We start from the raw sequence: 19,625 nt of genomic DNA on the forward strand, positions 1-19,625 counted from the left end.
AGAAAAAAAATTCTAAATCCAATCTGCTCTTTGGTGAGTCCATTAAAATGGTGACATTTTTAATAATAGCACAGCGGGAGATCACAGTGAGGGGAGAGAGTGGGTGCATTTACAGCTATTCTGCTCTCTTTTAACACGAGACAGCATGGTCAGATTTTTGTGAGCTCTATTAAATGAACGGAAATTTCTCAGTGCCCTGGATAATGCTGGGTGTGATGTGATCTGGTTCTCTGTAAAAATACACACATGCTTTTATTCTCCACAGAAGCACAAACGCACAAAAGAACTGGCGACAGACCAAATTAAATGACAAAATAAAGGAAACAGAATATAAAGCTCTCAGCAAGGTGGTGACATTGGTGGCTTAGCTGTTGGAGATTTATGCATAGAAGAAAATGGAGATTTTACCAGTTGTTATGCATGATGAAACACCATTTTTGCATTTCATCAGTCTCCTAACATTGTTTAACTTCAAGGTTCAAGTTTTCTTTACTATCCCTGGGGGGCAATTTGTTTTTCATTCAGCGGTGACATAAACAAAAAAGTACAACAAATGACACCAACATTAAAACATTTAAAACAATAACATAAAAATAGTAGTTATGGGGCACATGTGGCCTAGCATTCTAAGCGCCTGACAGACAGAGGCTATAGTTCTCGTCGCGGAGGTCGCAGGTTTGATTCCAGCCTCGACCATGTACTGCATGTCCCCCCCCCCACTCGATTCCTGTCTCTCTTCAGCTGTCCTATCCATAAAGGCTAAAATGCCCAAAAAATATAATTAAAAAAAAACCCAAAAAAAACAGAACAGTAGTTATGTAGCGCCATTAAGCAGGCCAATTGCTACTGGAAAAAAAAGTTTCTTGTTCTATTTGTCCTGCTTTTTGGCATTGTGAATCTGCGGCCTGAGGGAAGCTGGCGAAACTCACAAAAAAGAGGATGGCACGGGTCAGCCACGATGGACCAGGCTCTGCTGAGGGTCCTGGCTCAAGGCTCGACATGTCAGGCAGGGATGTGCCCGCAACCCTGCTGCATATCTTCACAATAGCCTTAAGTCTCTGTATTTTTCAGACTAGTCGACCCATACCTGTACACCATTAAAAAAGTTAAAAGAGATTCAATTAAACATCTGCGTAAAAGTCTTGTCGACATTTAAACCCCTGAGCTTACGATAAAAGTACATTCTTTGATGACCCTTTTTGCAGACAGCGTCAACCTGATGTCCGAATGTAAGTTTATCATCGATATATGTGCCGAGATATTTGTGCCGGTTCACCATCTCCACTACTTGGTTATCAATTAAAACAGGGGAGAAGACAGTGGGGGTCTTCTTAAAATCAATGACAAGCTCTTTTGTTTTTCCAGAGTTGATCATTAGAAAATAGTTTTTACACCATTGTACAAATTCTGCCACAACGTCTCCCTGATCCACTAATTTACAATAGGTATAGTACGGTAAGATCATAGCATGTCCTTTTAAAAAGAGCACATTTTCTACTTATGTATTGTAACGCCCCAACGTCCACGCTACGACGTCAAAACTGCATCACCACCCATAGTCCAGTTCATTCGTCCTTTCATCATTTTGTCCACACCCACCTTCAGTCACCTCCTATCCCAACGGCTCTAAAGGGGCGCGTTATCCGAATACTGCCTTTCGGAAGCATTTAGAAAGAGTGCGCTCATTTAGAGACATTGGGATTGGACTAGAGACTGAAGGTGGGTGTGGATGAAATGATGAATGAATGAATGAATTGGACTACTGGTGGTGATGCAATTGTGACATCGTAGCGTGGATGTTGGGGCGTTACAGTATGGACACGAATGCTATGCTGCCTTCAGTGGCCCAAAAAGCCCCAAAAATTCCATACTCAAGTGTCTCTTTCAAGTTTTGGGACATCAATCCATCAATTGTTACGACACTTGGAACCACAGAAGTTAATCTCATGATGCTGCCAGAGAGAAGTCACTGCAAATCCAAGGTCACTGGAAAACATCATATCGTCTGCATAATGTTACTGCATGCTAATCCATCCAGTTGAGATTGAGTTATTTGAACGTACAAGTGAAAGTTGACGCCTGATAATGGCGACCAGCAAAAGCAGCAGGATTGAAGTCTGAGTTTTATTGTCAGGAGATCCTGAATGTCTATTCTTGGCACTCTGTCAAGCAGTGTTGAGTTATTTCTGTTTGGACAACATGCGCTGGAATCATTGTTTAAAGCCTCAGAGGATAATGAAATATGTATTTCTGGCATTGGAATAACAACTGAAATAATATCTGTCACTGTCAGAATACTCCTGACAAAAACAATCCTGTCAACATGAACACACAAACACATCTTTCTCTGAGTTTAAATCCAGATAAGTGAGACTGTCGTTGAAGTACGGTGTAGCCTGAAGCTGCTGCATCAACAGTTAATGGTAGACTGATTTTTATGGCTCACTACTGTGCCGTCTTGTCTGAACTTTATCACGTACTGTACTATAAACTGATACACTCTGATAGCGCTATCATTTCATAGCCAGAAAATGTCAAAGAAAAACCTTCTTACACATTATACTGTATTTTCTCTGTCTCCTCTGATTTATTCAGGAGTCTGTTATTCTTAGCTTTGGGTGAGTGGAGCAAAAGTTTTCCTGTAAAGACTTGTAAACTTTCCTGAAGAGTACAGAAGATGTTCAAAAGCTGGAATCAACTTTATTTTTATGTAATCTGCTTTATCATCAGATGGTTATTTATCTCTCTCAATGAAATTATTTTTCTTTTTCTTGTGGGTATGTTTTTTCAGGTATGAGATCAGAGACATGCATCTCGTGGAGGAGAGCGTTCTGGAGAGCCTAAAGGTCAAAACTGACTTTCACAATTTCAAGCCAAGACCGTTCAACATGCGGGAATTCTACGACCGCACCGGCCACGACATCAATGACATGCTGCTGTCCTGCCACTTTCACGGCACAGAGTGCAGACCGGAGGACTTCAAAGTAGTAAGTCTGACGTTGATAGAGGATCAAGTTTGAGGATGTTTTCTGGTATTTTTTAGAAAATCTTTGGAGACAACAACAAAAGATGGACCAGGCTTTTGTATTTTCAGGTTGGCTGATCTGATGTTGCTTGCCCCTCTTGTTGTTGTTGAAACCACATTTAAATAAAAACTATTCTCACTTTCTGCACAACGAGATATAAATATAAATGGTTTGCACTTATAGGTGTAGTGCTAAGACAAAGGGGCTTTCTGGATGCAAAGAGCTGAAATTTCTAAATGCAGTGTAGGTTTAATGCTGATTTATACTTCTGCGTCACCCCTATGCCGCACTGGCTGACGCGGACATGAGCACCACATACTTGTTCGTCGATGTGTCTGTGTCGCGCAGCTATTCTCCGCAGAGACACTTGAGGGCAGTGTGGTCTCCCTGATAGCCGGTCGCCTGCCTCCGGCTGCACTACGATCTCTGTTTACTTTTCCACAGTGATTCAGAGCGTGTTATGTTAATCTACAGCTGATACATGTTGCTGTTTATCATAAGATACGATAAAGATAAGATACTCCTTTATTCGTCCCACAATGGGAACATTCATGGAGTTACAGCAGCAAACAAAAAGGTGTACAGTACAAGAATTTCAACAAGAATATATATGGAAAAAAAATGTCCATCAAAGACGACAGCCTGGCAACAACTCTCCCGTCAGCCACCACCTCCACAGGTTCCAGGACTAAGCTGGCCTTCTTTACCAGTTAGTTTAGCCTTGCTCTCATGTATCCTGTCCGCCCAAAGCAGGTGAAATCCTTCTAATGCGGCGTTTGTGTCCGGGGTTAGCTCTGTTAGCATGATGCTCCTCTGCCCGTATTCCCTCTGGTGCTGGGTTAGCTCATCCACCTTATCTTACATTCCCCATAACGGTGGGTGGAAGGACAGGTCGATGTCATCTTTTCTTAGCTTATCATACAGACATGATTACATGAAGAATAGAGAGGAGGAGATTAAATACTCGGCTGATGTGCGGGTGATGTCCGGGATCCCGGAAGTGCTGTAAATGCGGGAAATACAATGCCAACTAGCGGACCAATCACAGGGCTTGCGGTCCGCGTCGATTCTACGTGTAGTTACATTTTGAAGGAGATGCCTCTGAGTAGGTACAGGAGCTAGGCGGATCTACGACGTAGGCTACGCCGTTGATTCGACGTAGAAGTATAAATCAGCCTTAAGACTAACATTAGCGTTTGGGTTGGACTTTCTCAAATTCAGCATGGTCGAGCTGACCCTGTCTGCAGAGGTTGTGGTTGATAGCCTAGCCTCTGTGCTGGTTCTCCTTCCAGTTTTTAAACAAAGGGGCCGAGCGGACCAGGATCTCCCATGGGTGATAAACTTACTGTTCAAAAGCACCTCAGTCAACCCCTCTTCAAAAAGCTGAACTGTCTCTTTAAGGCTGCTGGCTGTGTTACTGATTCTTTAAAGAGAAGCCTGCGGTTGTTGTTTTTTGCTCAGCTCCTCACATACATATATGGACTTAATATACCCTGTGTATGGATACGGTTTGAGAGAGATGAATTGAAATGATTCGTCACACTGCTGATGTTAAGTAAAGTATTCTAAGATAATAAATTATAAAACACTGCACTTTGTGAACAAGCTAGACATTGAACGCTATATTCTTCTTCTCTGCAGGTGATAAATGACAGCACATAAATAACACAAGATGTCACATAGAGGAGTTCTCCTCAGGGAAGGACTTAATTAGTACTAAAATTTTAAAATCAGCCAATAAAAAAGTCCCCCCAACAAATGCACGACTTAATCTTGTTTGAATAAAATAAAGTGCTCACTTATTTCACTTCAAGAACTGAACCTGATTTTTGTGGCTGTTTTTAGAGCTTCATTTATTCAGGAGGAACAAATCAATCTGGGATTGAATGCAACAGACAGGGAGGAAGACAGACATGATGAGGAGTTTATACTTAAAACAAGGTCACAATGTTTTTTATGTTTTGTGTGGTAGGGTGTGGAAAACAAACTCTGTATAAATCATAGGCTTGTCTATTTATAGTGAGTTAGAGAACGATGAACCCCCCCTCAGCAAGACAGAGCCAACCTCTGAGTGAACCGCAGAAACAGGCATGTCGTTTTCTGACCTGAGGATACCTGCTGTGTTTTTCTTTACAATAGAAACAATGCTTGTGTTTTGAAGAGGTATTTTATTCCCATGAGTGCGGGCTGACAGATACACAACAAAGTCAGATTTACATTTCAGTGATGGATGGCCCCTCCTCTTGTTTATCATGACAGCGTTAGGATTTGTTTATATCAGTCTGCCTACCAAACATACTTCAAATCTGAGCTGACATTCCTTGTTAAATTTGTTTGCAGCTCTTTATTTATTTAGTTTAATCCCCATGGCTTTTTACAGAGCTGTTTACATCTACCTTTTCATCTTTGTATTGTTGTTATTTTCTACTTCAGTACAATGAAGGAGCACGGCTGCACAAGAACTTCTTTAGAATTAAACTCTTGTGGAGAATAAATGTGGAGGAAACTGGTCAGAGAAATATGTTTAAACAGCCCACTAACATTATATATGTGCAGCTGACTGACTAATGCTCAAGTTCAGCAGAAAGTGGAGCTCTCTTGGCTGTAATGCCTGTGCCATAAAACCCTGCTGTCACTGCTGGTGCACCCGGACTCTGTTGCCAACGGTCACTGGCATCTGATGTGATTTTTAATTTGGAGCTGAACATTGATCATTCCTCGCTGCAGCTCAGCCGAACAGATTAGATTAACTTATGTGGTAGTTAATTCTCCTCCAAAAAGGAATCTTTCCGCAGTGGTGGTGTAGAGGCGAGCTCACATCATCCATTAGGAGATCAATAACATGTGTATGAGCTGTGTAGCATCACTTGGATTTAACCAGGAGAGTTGTTATGTGCTGGCTTTAGAGTTTTATTTTAGTCTTAGGAATATTCATACACACTTTTACTCACAATAACACCAAAAGTGGGGCTCTGCACGCTGCCACTTATTCTGCAGCAGCTGCACTAAAGCGGCTTTGAAGTGATATTTCTGCTAGTGGGCAATTTGACTATTTTTCCTACTAACCCAGTAAAAGAGAATCTATGAGAAGCCTCTTTTTTTTCTCTGTGAGCAGTTTGAAGGAGCGAGATTAACCTAGATTGACTCAATGGTTACAAGTCTCTGCTTGTAAGAGACTCTGATGGACTGTGTTTTCTTAGAATAGTGTCCTTTAACATTTTTAATTCAATGAATGATCTTGTAACCACTTTAAGAGCTCTCTCTCTAATGGCTTGTTGGTTGTTGCTTGCTGCGGGGGAAATCTGTCATTAAGTACTCTTGTTTATTTTTGTGTTTCATTCATATTCAGTTGTTATCTTCTGTTTCAGTTTGTCACACTCTTTCCTCTTGTGTTGCTGCACATATGCCCAATCCCAATCTCCAGCCTAGAGCGGAAGCATTGAACCCTCATGGACTTAAATGATGTCAGGCATGCAGAGTGTCTGTGCATGAGTCTGTGAGGGCTTGATGTGGTATAAAAATGGCATCACACATTGTCTGGAAGCAGGATGCAGCATTGAATATGAACAGATGTCAATCCCTGGTATGTAGGTATATCCATCACAGTGTTGACATCATAAACTGTATTCACACAGGATTAGTATTACCTGGAGACCTCTGATGACTTGTAATAACTGCAGAGGATGTGTGTGTTTTTAATCTTGCACAGATTGACCATGTCTGTCCTTTGTAAAGTAGAAATTCAAGGCAAATCACCTAAAATATTTCAAGACACACAGAAGTCCTCTGATGATATTGATCCAATGAAAATCGGCATATCAGTAATGCACAAAGGTTTTGACATCATTCTAGGTGAATATTCAGCTACAGAGAGAACAAACTAAAGTCCCGTCACAGGCGAGCACTTGAGCAAAGGTCCCGGGGTTATTGTTTTTCTTAGCAGCCATATCGTTCATTTTTTTTTTTTTTCTTTTTTTAAATATATTTTTATTGATTTTTCATGGATATACATTCATAATAATCAGAGACACAATGGTGAATATAGACACAAATATCCAGAGTACAGTTCAAAGTTAGAGTTGAAAGGAACACTAAAGGCTGATTTATACTTCTGCGTCGAATCGACGGCGTAACCTACGCCGTAGGTCCGCGTAGCTCCCGTACCTACGCAGAGGCCTACGCACGTAGCTGACGTGCACCTCCTCCAAAATGTAACTACGCGTAGAGCCGACGCGGACCGCAAGCTCTGTGATTGGTCCGCTCGACGGCTTTGTCTTTCCCGCATTCACAGCACTTCCGGGGTCCCGGACATCGGCCACACATCGGCCGTGTATTTCATCTCCTCCTCTCTATTCTTCATGTAATCATGTCTGTATGATAAACAGCAACATGTATCAGCTGTAGATTAACAGAACACGCTCTGAATCGATGTGGAAAAGTAAACAGAGATCGTAGCGGGACCGGAAGCAGGCGACCGGCTATCAGAGAGACCGCACTGCCCTCAGGCGTTTCGGCGGAGAATTGCTGCGCGACACAGACACACCGACGCAGAAGTATGAGGGGCTCATGTCCGCGTCAGCCCCTGCTGCGTAGGGCGACGCAGAAGTATAAATCAGCCTTTAGGGTGCTGGTCAGTGGCAGTTCTAGACCAATTTTACTGGGGGGGTCAGGTTGGGGCCAAGGGTGTTGTCAGAGGGACACATTCAACCCTGACAAAAGAGACTGAGAAGGGCGAGGACCGGCTCAGAACAAAATGGAAAAAACATCAGTGCATCCCTTTATACTAGACATATATACTACTGTGTACTAGATGAAAATGCAGACTGACAGCAGCTGTTTGGCTGTTTACACTCAACATGAGTCCCTTAGCGCTCTAAGGGACTGGAACCAAGTGCAACACGCATGTGTTCTGCTTGTAACATCGGCGCGATACCAAAACTTTTTTTATTGTATAATATTATTTGGGTGTGGTGGGGGGAACAGGGGGGTCCAGGTTCAGTTTTACAGGGGCACTGGCCCCTGTTGGCCCCTCCCCAGAACTGCCACTGGTGCTGGTGGAACTTACCAAAACACCACGAGACCATCAACAGAAACCTCCCAAAAAACAAAACTAGGTAAAAAAGAGTAAGTGCAATAACAAAAATATAAAAATCATTTAATAAAAATAATATTTAATCGATAAAAAGTGGAGTGAATTAAAATGTTAGAAAAAATAACAAACAACTTGTTTTTTTAAACAAAGCAAACAGGAACAGACACACACACACACATACACTCATGGGGTAGGGGAGGCTCCAGCTGCACACATAGGTGAAGTGTTGCAGTCAAAGTATTCTTTCGTGTGTTTTTGAGGAATTTTCCTTATAAAAGTTTACCAGGTGTGAATCTTCCTCTCTTTGTGCATTTGCAGCAGGCTGTATGCCGTAGAGTGTGATGCTGCCCCCAGAGACAAGCTGCATGTCGTGTAGCGGCTAAGTGTTTTCAGTCAGAAATGTCAGCAGTGTCAGTTGCTGTTTGGTGACACACCAAACACTGACACCAGGTAACATTTATCCTGTGTGGATAGTGCTTTAGACTTTATAAAATATGGACCGCACAACAACAAGTTTTGCTGGATTGTATTCCTTCCTTTAAATGTGTACAGCATTTACCAGAACACTTAGGCTTCATCTGGGTCAACCATTTAATACATACATTTGAATGAGAGACGTTGGGTGCGTGGCGGTACTGATTAAATAAGACCTTGTTACAACTCAATGTATTCCACATTGTTTTGTTTGCTGCAGTTCATCAAGAGTCTATAGGTTTCCTATAAAGTCAAATGTGATGTGCAAGCTTTTGATACCTGACTGAACATGCTGTGCTGAGATCTTCTCTGGTGTGAGATAAGTCATCATTAATCTACAGCTGTGTGAGGAGAACTGAGAGTCATGGATCTTTCCCTTTATCAATCACAGCAAAGACTGATCAGCTGTTCAAGACTTTCACCATCACTCCCTTTGGACTCAAAAGTAAAAAAAACTCTGGATTAATTTTTTAACTTGTGGCTCAAGTTCTTAAAAACAACACATGAATCCTTGAAACACCACCAACAAGCAGCTCCAAATGCTTGTCTCTAGAGCCTGAGGTGTTGTTACCTATAGTTCATGTATTTCTGCTCTGTGTAGTCATAGTATTGAGAGGGTTTCAGATTAATTATGAATGGCTGGATTAAAATATACCTCTAATTTTCACGTTGTCAGACTCGTCAGCCAGCTTTGTTTAAAAAAAGGGAAGATATTCATGAAGAAACACCTAACTCACCTCTGCTTGGTGGAAAGCAGATAATTGAAACTGTCTGTTTTGGACTCTGGTGACACTGACAGTAATTCTTCTCATCACTCTATGGAAATGTTGCATCGTCATCTCTAATGTTGACACTCATAATTTATATTTTATCGTAAAGTGCTCGTGGCAGCCTGCCATTATTTTCCCCTTTCCTATTAAACCGGTCCCACAGTCATCATCCGAGTCATTCAAGTGATCGGCTGATGCTCAAAGTCCCGAGTGGAAATACTTAATATGGGAAACTGGCTTTTGCTTTCTGTGTTGCACATACTTGCAATATTTTGCAACACAGAATTGTCCTTGTAGGTTTATTCATTTAAACCATTTCAAGCAGGAGAGACAAGATTTGATGAATTAAATGTTATTTATTACAACTTAATGAATAATGTAACTTGATAGAGGATCTTTGGTGTAAGGGCTCTATGGGGACATTATGTGAGCGTAGGATGTGTGATCTTGGCAGCAAAAGAAATCCCCCATGGAGTCCAGACACTGGTGGTGGTGGGTGACGAATTTCTAGGGCCGGAGGAAACTGAAGACTTTGTGGAGACCAGGTGGAAGTGTTCGCACAAATCAACAGCAAGAAGGAACTAGCTGGAGAGAGAGAGAATCATATTTAAAAAGACAGCAGAAAAGTGATAGGCTGACAATAAGAGCATGTGCTGTACTGTGCTATTGGATGAGAGACTAAGAGTGCTGCTGCTGCTGATTAACCAATGACAGCCCCAGAGCATGAAGCTGGAAGAGGGTGAGCTAATGAGTGAGGGAGAGGAGAGTTAAACTACTGCTGTAAATGCAGGAACTTTTGCCAGAGCAACATTTGGAACAGCCGTGCGTTTGAATCATGTTAATTGAGCTCTTCACTCTGATTTTCTTAAATTTATTCTCCAGTTTGAATTGTTCATTTAAAATACTGTAAGAGAGTCCAAGTACGAAATTATATATCTGAATCAGCTTTTGCTATTCACACTTATAGTTTGTGTCAAAGTGCATTTTACATATAAAACCCATAATCACAAATTTGGCCTCAAAGGACTCTACAGTCTGAAGAATCAACCTCATCTCTTAAATTCTGCTGCAGAGATCTACAATGTCTTTTTCCTTTACTTTCATATCTGCTCTGATTGCAGCAGTGTAAATACACCCTTCTTTATTTCTGTATAATGTATAATACGATGCATATTTGCTGTTGCTCCATCATATTAACTTATAGAAAAATGATTCAGATTCCAGTATGACACTTATTGAGTCACAGTCATTCAGTTAAGTATTAGCTTTAAGCAGTAGCTCTGCTGGTAGCTGTTAGCTCGGCTGTGATTCACAGCAGATTTCCTCCTCATTAAAAGCTCGTTAAGAGAGCGTGAAAACCACCGAAACAGTCATTAAGTGATAACTGTCACAAGGTGTTTGCTGCTGAGCTGCTAACCTTGTTAACAGTCTTTGTAAAAGTCTGGTCTTTTTACTTTACTCAACTAAATGATTGACTGAGCAGCAGACGGACAAAATCAGAGTTTCAAGATGCAGATTTATGAATGAAGATCTTTTGACTTGAACAGTGAGTGAGCTGTTTTAATGGCTTCAAATCATCAAAGTGCAAAAAAAAAAAAAAGCAGGTGACTTTTTACTTCTGCAGAGACACATCTGGTTATCAGTTCTGTCACAGATTGGAGAAACAAGGAGGGAGGATCCATGTGCAGATTAAAATAAAGGTTTTAATAAACAAAAGCAACAAACAAAAATGTACTCTAAAGACAAACAAAGTCCACTAAAGAAAACACAAGGATATGACAGCGAGCAAGAAACGGTCACACCACATGGAACACAACATAATGAACCGACACAGAAGGGAAGAAACACAGCGAACATATACACTCAGTGGGTAATGACTAAAGAGACACAGGTGAGAACAAGGAGGCACAGGTGAGAGCAAGGAGGCATAGATGACAACAAGAAGACACAGGTGAGAACAAGGAGGCATAGATGATAACAAGGAGACACAGGTGAGAACAAGGAGGCACAGGTGTAGACAATTCAAAAAGAGGGAAGACACAGGAAGTAAAACTAAACCAGACACACACAGATAAATAACTACAAAATAAAATAGGAAACATGACTAGAAACACACCCTGATCCAACACAAGACATGAAACACTAAAACCATGAAGAAGACATGAGATCAACTTATAACAAGCACAGAATACACACAGGGAGGATACAAGGTGGAAACACAACAAGATAAATCTATAAAATAAAATAGGTAATCAGTGACATAATATGAAACAAGGAAAACACAAACTAGGATGAGGGTCAGCTTAATAAGAACACCACGTCTGGTAATATCAAGTCCAACAGCTCCAAAAACTACATCCTCTAAACTGATTAAAAAGTTGTGTGAGCGCTGTGAAAAAATATAATCTCATATTATCAATTTATTTGTGTTTTAAGAAAACTTTTGTATGAGACTGCTTTACTTTCAGCCTGGTGTACCTTATAAACAGGTATGCATTAAAAAAGGATTTTCTCAAAGCATAAATCACACAGAGTGTAAGAAAGTTTTAAAATTGAGTTTATTGTCTTAATGTGTTCATTCTTTTAAAACAGGCTTTAACTTCCTTCTTTGACTCTTTCTTTGCTGCTTGACATGTTTATTCCCCCTCAAGGGATCAGTGAAATCTTATTTCATCTTATTATTTCATACATCTCTGCTCTGAGTTTGACACATAACAGAGCATCACAGTGATTTAAAAAGAGTAAAATGATATTAGAACAGCTTTAAGAGAGAAGTCAGATCTGTGAGTTTGTATTCTCCGGGGTGGCTTTTGTTGTTATCCTCAGAAATTTAATTTCAGCAGATTTGTCTTACAAGAATCTACATACCAGCTGCTGAAGCTCTTACTGCGGCTTCAGGCTGATGTAGACAGAAGAGACACATTTTGAGATGTCACAGTCGACAAAAACAAAACAAGTCTTTGTTGTGGAACGGTTGGAGGTCTGGGTCTAGATTAACATCATGGTCAAGGTTAAAAAGCAAGCTCATCATCAATGTTTGATTTCACACTGGGCTCCTAACCCAGACTCCCCGTCATTCCCATTGTGCATTTTAAAAAGATGCACAAGGGGAATGCCAAAGCAGCAGTATTTACAAAACTAAACAAAACAACACTTTTAGGAGATTGCAATAAAGTCCTGATCCATCACTGAGATTAAGTTTTGGACATTTTTATTTCTCCCATGAAGCAGCTTGTGCAGAAGTTTTACTTGTTTTCTCATCTTTTCCTCAAAGCAACTAAATACACCTTAAGTCCCAATATCAATACTGATACCAACAATGCTTTGAGTGGAAAAAAACAAGAGCCAGTACTCCCTTTATTTACTGTGTGGCCATTGTTAGTGAATAAGCAGTATTAAGATATCTACAGATAATAAACAATACTACAAGATAATGCTGTCTCTTAAAATCTGCATTGTTGTATGGAAGGCCTGTCATCAGGTTACTCTCCAGATATTACTCAACAGACAAGTAAGCATCATGTGACGCCTGCAGAAGTACGCAAGCATCACATAACCTAGTGCACCCTGGGTAATAAGATAAGATACTCCTTTATTCATCCCACAACGGGGAGATTCATGGAGTTACAGCAGCAAACAAGAAGGTGTACAGTACAAGAATTTCAACAAGAATTTATATATATAAAAAAAAACATCAAAGACTTCAGCTTGGCCATAATTCTCCTCTCAGCCACCACCTCCACAGGGTCCAGGACTGAGCTGGCCTTCTTCACCAGTGTGTTCAGTCTTGCACTCCTGTATCCTGTCCGCCCACAGCAGGTGAAATCCTTCCAATGTGGCGTTCGTGTCCGGTGTTAGCTCTGTTAGCATGATGCTACTCTGGCAGTATTCCCTCTGCTGTATTGTAGGTGCTATTTTGAATCGCCAAGAGAGACTGTAACCTGGAGAGGACAATTCAGGGCATTGGCAGTCCTGGTGTGCTGAAAGAGTCCTGGTATGCCAAAGGGTCACATTCAGTAGAAGCGGTACTGCGTAGCTGTCTGATACCAGTCTGATAACATATTAAAATAATTGTGTGTGTGAGGTTGACACTATAAATACACTGAATGAACTACTTCACAGTCTGTCTACAACTTGCAGTGGCTTTACTCACACTCATGATATGAAACCCTCTTGTTATGTGAGCTGATGGTATATTTAAACTGAAGCAGCCCAAGATAAGCACTCTCCTGTTGTTGATGACTTTTTTATGTTGTGAGGATTGTCTCCCAAAGTGACATTCACATAGAATATGCCACTGTAAAGCTCCTGGTATGTATGATCCATGAAAGTTTGTAGCTCTGCTCTGTGCAATGTGGAATTTGTGTCCAACCAGTCTTCTGTTAGAAGTGACAGCAGGTAAATGTCAGAGCTCCAGATACCTGTGGTGAAGCTCAGAGCTGTTACATCTTTTATCCCTGCTGATAAGTGTTCACACATGTTCTTGTTGAGCTCAGGCAGAGCGCTCTCAGAAAAGTATTCACGTAGTGGCAAACTGTACTGTGGTTCCAAGTACTCAAATAGGCAGCAGCATTACTTGTAAAGGGCAACCTCTGGTCTTGACCAAGCGGCAACCTCCGGTCTCAAACTATGAAGCCCATGCGGAAGTGTTACAGGCTGCAATTCATCGAGAATCCGATTGAGGCTGGCTGCAGATACACCAGAAAACCACATATACATGAATGAGAAAGAGACGATATTTGCAGCATTAATAAACATGTTTACACCCTGGTTCAAAAAACAGCTTGGCCCTACGTAGCTAATTTCTCTATCAGCACACACTGTACGGGGGGTGATTTTTTTTCTAACGTGACGGTTCAGAAAATATTAAGATTGCGAGTTTTTCCCAAATAAGGACATGACTGACTTGACTGACAGTCAGGAACACATAGCTGTTGGCTATGAGGCTCAAACTCCGTCCCTTTACGTCACACTCTGCCTGGTTGAGTTCCACATTTCCAATATGGCTCCCGCCGTCAATTAGCTTCAAAACAGTGCTCAGGAACAGATGGGTGACATCACGGATACTACGTCCATATTTTATACAGTCTATGGTCTTGACATATGAAGCGCTAAAGTTTAAAGTGCTAAAAACTTCACTTCCTGGAGTGTCCACTACAGTCTGGCGCAAGAGGAATCGGAGGCCACATACCTACCTATTCGAATACCCAACTTTACAGCTGGGATAAGTTCCAGTCACACCGCGACCCCTTATGGGAGTACGGCGCTCTGACATCTTCCTCTCTTTTTAATGTGTGACAGGCTGTATGCTGTAGAGTGGGATGCAGCCCCCAGAGACAAGGCGCACGTTGTGCAGCGCTTCAGTGTTTTCAGTCAGAAATGTTGGCAAATTCGAGACATTCACAATTACCATAGGTCCCCCAGGTAACACTTATCCCGTGGGAATAGTGCAATAAATTGTCTAAAATATGGACTGCAGCACAACAACCCCCCCAAACGTGGAGCCAAATCTTTTTAGAGTTGCCGCTGGGGACTGTTATTTGATGTCAAAAAGAGGGGATTTCACGTTATGATTGACAGCTCTATTGATAAATGTGGGTTCCTGCAGCGTTCATTGCCTTGGTAGAGGCGTGGCAGCAATAAGGTTATGTGTCGTGGTACCACAAAAGCTTTCATGGGCTCCTCTCCTCCTAGCATTCATTAGCACTAATAATGCTTGGCTAATATTGTAATGCGGGTACTATTGCTCCCAGTATTGTTATTCAATGTCTCAGAGAAACTGTTATGTTATGTAGGTTACCTGAACCGGAACTACGTGATTTGCACAAGATACTGGCTCTGGGTTGTTGTATTCCATTTGTTGTTGTGATCGTTCGCCTGCTCTGGTGTGGGTTAGATAAGTTCGTCTACACTGGAGCTAGAGCGTTCCACAGACAGTGTTATTGTCAGCGTTTCATCCTCAACAGTAAACTGAGGTAAACATTACATCCTGTGTCCAGAGTTGTCCTTCCTCCTGCAAAGACGTCTGACTTTTCTTGTTTGGCCGAAGCAAACAATATCAAACTTTTGCTTGAACAAGAGCGGCAAAATAACAGCAAAGATAATGGATTCTTCTTTTTTTTTAAGATATATTTTTTGGGGCATTTTTGCCTTTATGGATAGGACCACTGAGGAGAGAGGGAATGTGGGGAGTAAAGAGTGGAGGCAGACATGCAGCAAATGGTCCAAGCCGGGAGTCAAACCCACGACTGCTGAAACGCGGACTACAGCCTCTGTATATGGGATGCGCGTCTAAGCCACTAGGCCAAGGGTGCAGCACATTTTTTCTTTTGTGAGGATTTACACTTCATGCAAATAGAAGTGAGCTCTCATTCGTAGTTTCCTGGACATCCGACACATCTGCAGACATAGGGCATGGATGGATCTAAAACATCCTTTACAACCCTCCGGTCACTTTGGTCTACCTTCGTCATCAGGACACTTCTCAATCTTGCATTGAATTATTGAATATATTGTGATAAATATGGAGAAAAATGAGCATGATCATACAGGGTTCCCACACGTCCTGGAAAGTCTGGAAAACCTGGAAAACAGTTGACCAGTTTTCCAGTACTGGAAAACACCTGGAAAATGGGAGAAAAAGTCAAATGTCCTGGAAAATCACATATAGTCCTGGAAAATTATTCCAACATGGCTGAGTGCGACCTGACCCGATTAACAAAACACATCTCCATTCATTGAAAGTTGAGTGCACGCTGTGCTGGAAAAGACAGCGACAATGCGCAACTTTTTTCACATCTTTTCTCCTTTACTTCATAATCATGCATTCACAGAAAACGGGGGTATATTGTTTATGTTTTATGGTACATTAACCTTGTAGAGTGCTCTTTTGATTCAAAGAGTCTTATATTTAAGTTATAGTGTGTCCAGTGGAGTCGGGCAGAGAGCTTGGGGGTCTGTGCCTCACAACTTTCTCTGCAGGCTGAGAGCTCAATTACCGTACTCTAGCTCAGTTGTTCTCAAAGTGGGGTCCTGGGACCCCTGGGGGTCCGTGAACCATAGCGTGGGGGTCCGTGAAATAATTGTGTCATTACAAAACAGCATATACACCATTGTTATGATACCATTTGGTGGCTCGAAGGGATATGTGAGTCTTGCTACTGTTAATTTTCTGAAAGCGTTTAAGATCAATTACTTGAAAAGTATAAATGCTGTCATGTTGAGTTCACAAGGAATGAAATGACCCTCTGTTTTAAAGTATACAAGTGGTATTTACTTGATTCAAATTGAAGTGTTATCTGTTTATCACTATGGTACAGGTCTGAAGTATTTACATTGATACGTTTTACAATACAAATAGTTCCAAGGGCAACTAAGAATGCAAATGGTAGTAAGCATGTGCTTTAGTGATGGGAACTTCGGCTCTTTTCAGAGAGCCGTCTCTTTTAACTCAGCTCCCAAAGAAGAGCCTCTTTCGACTCCCGAACGGCTCTTAATTTAGGATCTTTTGTTGCCGTATATTTTACCTTAACTTTGCAAAAACTAATAGTACCGTGTTTTTATGAGCAGCCTTATAATTGCCCAATTTTGTGCATTTCTGTTACAAAACCATTCTCACCCTGATCCTAGGGTTAGGGCTATGATTAGGGTTAGGGTTGTGATTAGGGTTAGGATTAGGGTAAGGGTTGTGATTAGGCTTAGGGTTGTGATTAGGATTAGGGTTAGGGTTGTGATTAGGGTTAGGGATAGGGATAGGCTTAAGGTTACGGTTAGGGTTAGGGTTAGGGTTGTGATTAGGGTTAGGGTTAGGGTTAGGGATAGGCTTAAGGTTACGGTTAGGGTTAGGGTTGTGATTAGGGTTAGGGTTATGATTAGGGTTAGGGATAGGGATAGGCTTAAGGTTACGGTTAGGGTTAGGATTGTGATAAGGGATAGGGTTAGGGTTGTGATTAGGATTAGGATTAGGGTTAGGGTTGTGATTAGGGATAGGGTTAGGGTTGTGATTAGGGTTAGGGTTAAGATTAGGGTTAGGGTTAGGATTAGGGTTAGGATTAGGGTTAGGGTTAGGGTTAGGATTAGGATTAGGGTTAGGGTTAGGATAAGGGTTAGGGTTATGGTTAGGGTTAGGATTAGGGTTAGGGTTATGGTTAGGGTTAGGGTTCAGATTAGGGTTAGGATTGTGATAAGGGATAGGGTTAGGGTTGTGATTAGGATTAGGATTAGGGTTAGGGTTGTGATTAGGGATAGGGTTAGGGTTGTGATTAGGATTAGGGTTAGGATTAGGGTTAGGATTAGGGTTAGGGTTAGGGTTAGGATTAGGATTAGGGTTAGGGTTAGGATTAGGGTTAGGGTTATGGTTAGGGTTAGGATTAGGGTTAGGGTTATGGTTAGGGTTAGGGTTCAGATTAGGGTTAGGGTTGTGATTAGGGTTAGGGTTGTGATTAGGGTTAGGGTTAGGATTAGGGCTAGGGTTAGGGTTCAGATTAGGGTTAGGGTTCAGATTAGGGTAAGGGTTAGGGTTCAGATTAGGGTTAGGGTTAGGGTTCAGATTAGGGTTAGGGTTAGGATTAGGGTTAGGGTTAGGGTTCAGATTAGGGTTAGGGTTAGGGTTCGAATTAGGGTTAGGGTTAGGATTAGTGATAGGGTTAGGGTTAGGGTTAGGATTAGGATTAGGGTTAGGGTTGTGATTAGGGATAGGGTTAGGGTTAGGGTTGTGATTAGGGTAAGGGTTGTGATTATGGTTAGGGTTATTGTGTTGATTAGGGTTAGGGTTGTGATTAGGGTTAGGGTTGTGATTAGGGTTAGGATTAGGGTTATGATTAGGGTTAGGGTTAGGATTAGGGTTAGGGTTAGGGTTGTGATTAGGGTTAGGATTAGGGTTAGGGTTGTGATTAGGGTTAGGATTAGAGTTACGATTAGGGTTAGGATTAGGGTTAGGGTTGTGATTAGGGTTAGGGTTGTGATTAGGGTTAGGGTTGTGATTAGGATTAGGGTTAGGGTTGTGATTAGGGTTAGGGTTGTGATTAGGATTAGGGTTAGGGTTGTGATTAGGGTTAGGGTTGTGATTAGGATTAGGGTTAGGGTTAGGATTAGGGTTAGGCTTAGGGTTAGCGTTCAATGTAGGGTTAGGGTTAGGGTTCGGATTAGGGTTAGGGTTAGGGTTCGGATTAGGGTTTGGGTTAGGGTTCGGATTAGGGTTGTTAGGGTTCGCATTAGGGTTAGGGTTAGGGTTCGGATTAGGGTTGTTACGGTTCGCATTAGGGTTAGGGTTAGGGTTAGGGTTCGGATTAGGGTTAGGGTTAGGGTTCGGATTAGGGTTAGGGTTAGGATTAGGGTTAGGGTTAGGGTTGTGATTAGGGTTAGGATTAGAGTTACGATTAGGGTTAGGGTTAGGATTAGGGTTAGGGTTAGGATTAGGGTTAGGCTTAGGGTTAGCGTTCAGTTTAGGGTTAGGGTTAGGGTTCGGATTAGGGTTAGGGTTGTGATTGGGGTTAGGGTTGTGATTAGGATTAGGGTTAGGGTTGTGATTAGGGTTAGGGTTGGGATTAGGATTAAGGTTAGGGTTAGGATTAGGGTTAGGGTTCGGATTAGGGTTGTTAGGGTTCGGTTTAGGGTTTGGATTAGGGTTAGCGTTAGAACCAGAACGAAACTTAAGTGAACAGAACCAGAACCAAACTCATGCAAACACAACCAGAACCAAACTCAAGCAAACACAACCAGAACCAAACTCAAGCAAACACAACCAGAACCGAACCAGACCCGAAACAGAACGTACCAGAACTGAACCAGAACCGAAGCCAACCGAACCAGAATCGTGCCAGAACCAAACCAGAACCGAACCAAACTCAACCAGAACCGAACCAGAACCGAACCAGAACGTTCCAGAACTAAACCAGAACCGAACCAGAACCGAACCAAACTCAACCAGAACCGAACCAGAACCGAACCGAACCAGAACCGTGCCAGAACCGTACAAGAACCGAACCGAACCAGAATTTAACCAGAACTGAACCAGAACTTAACCAGAACTGAACCAGAACCGAACCGAACCAGAACCGCACCAAACCGAACCAGAACTTAACCAGAACTGAACCGGAACCAGAACCGAACCGAACCAGAACCGAACCAGAACCGAACCAGAACTGAACCAGAACTTAACCAGAACCGAACCGAACTAGAACCAAACCGAACCAGAACCGTGCCAGAACCGTACAAGAACCGAACCAGAACCGAACCAGAACCAAACTGAACTCAAGCAAACAG

At 41.9% G+C, this 19,625-nt stretch overlaps 1 protein-coding gene across 1 annotated transcript in view; it reads left to right on the forward strand.

Annotated features, from left to right (window-relative positions):
* LOC117820863 (acid-sensing ion channel 1A-like) overlaps positions 1–19,625 on the forward strand; it is an 85,276-nt gene that overhangs the window by 5,200 nt on the left and 60,451 nt on the right. The window contains exon 2 of the mRNA XM_034694776.1: positions 2,792–2,987. Within this exon, the coding sequence (XP_034550667.1) occupies positions 2,792–2,987 (196 nt within the window). The remainder of the gene's footprint in view (positions 1–2,791; positions 2,988–19,625) is intronic.

This window comes from Notolabrus celidotus, chromosome 11 (assembly GCF_009762535.1).
Source record: "Notolabrus celidotus isolate fNotCel1 chromosome 11, fNotCel1.pri, whole genome shotgun sequence".
NCBI lineage: Eukaryota > Metazoa > Chordata > Actinopteri > Labriformes > Labridae > Notolabrus > Notolabrus celidotus.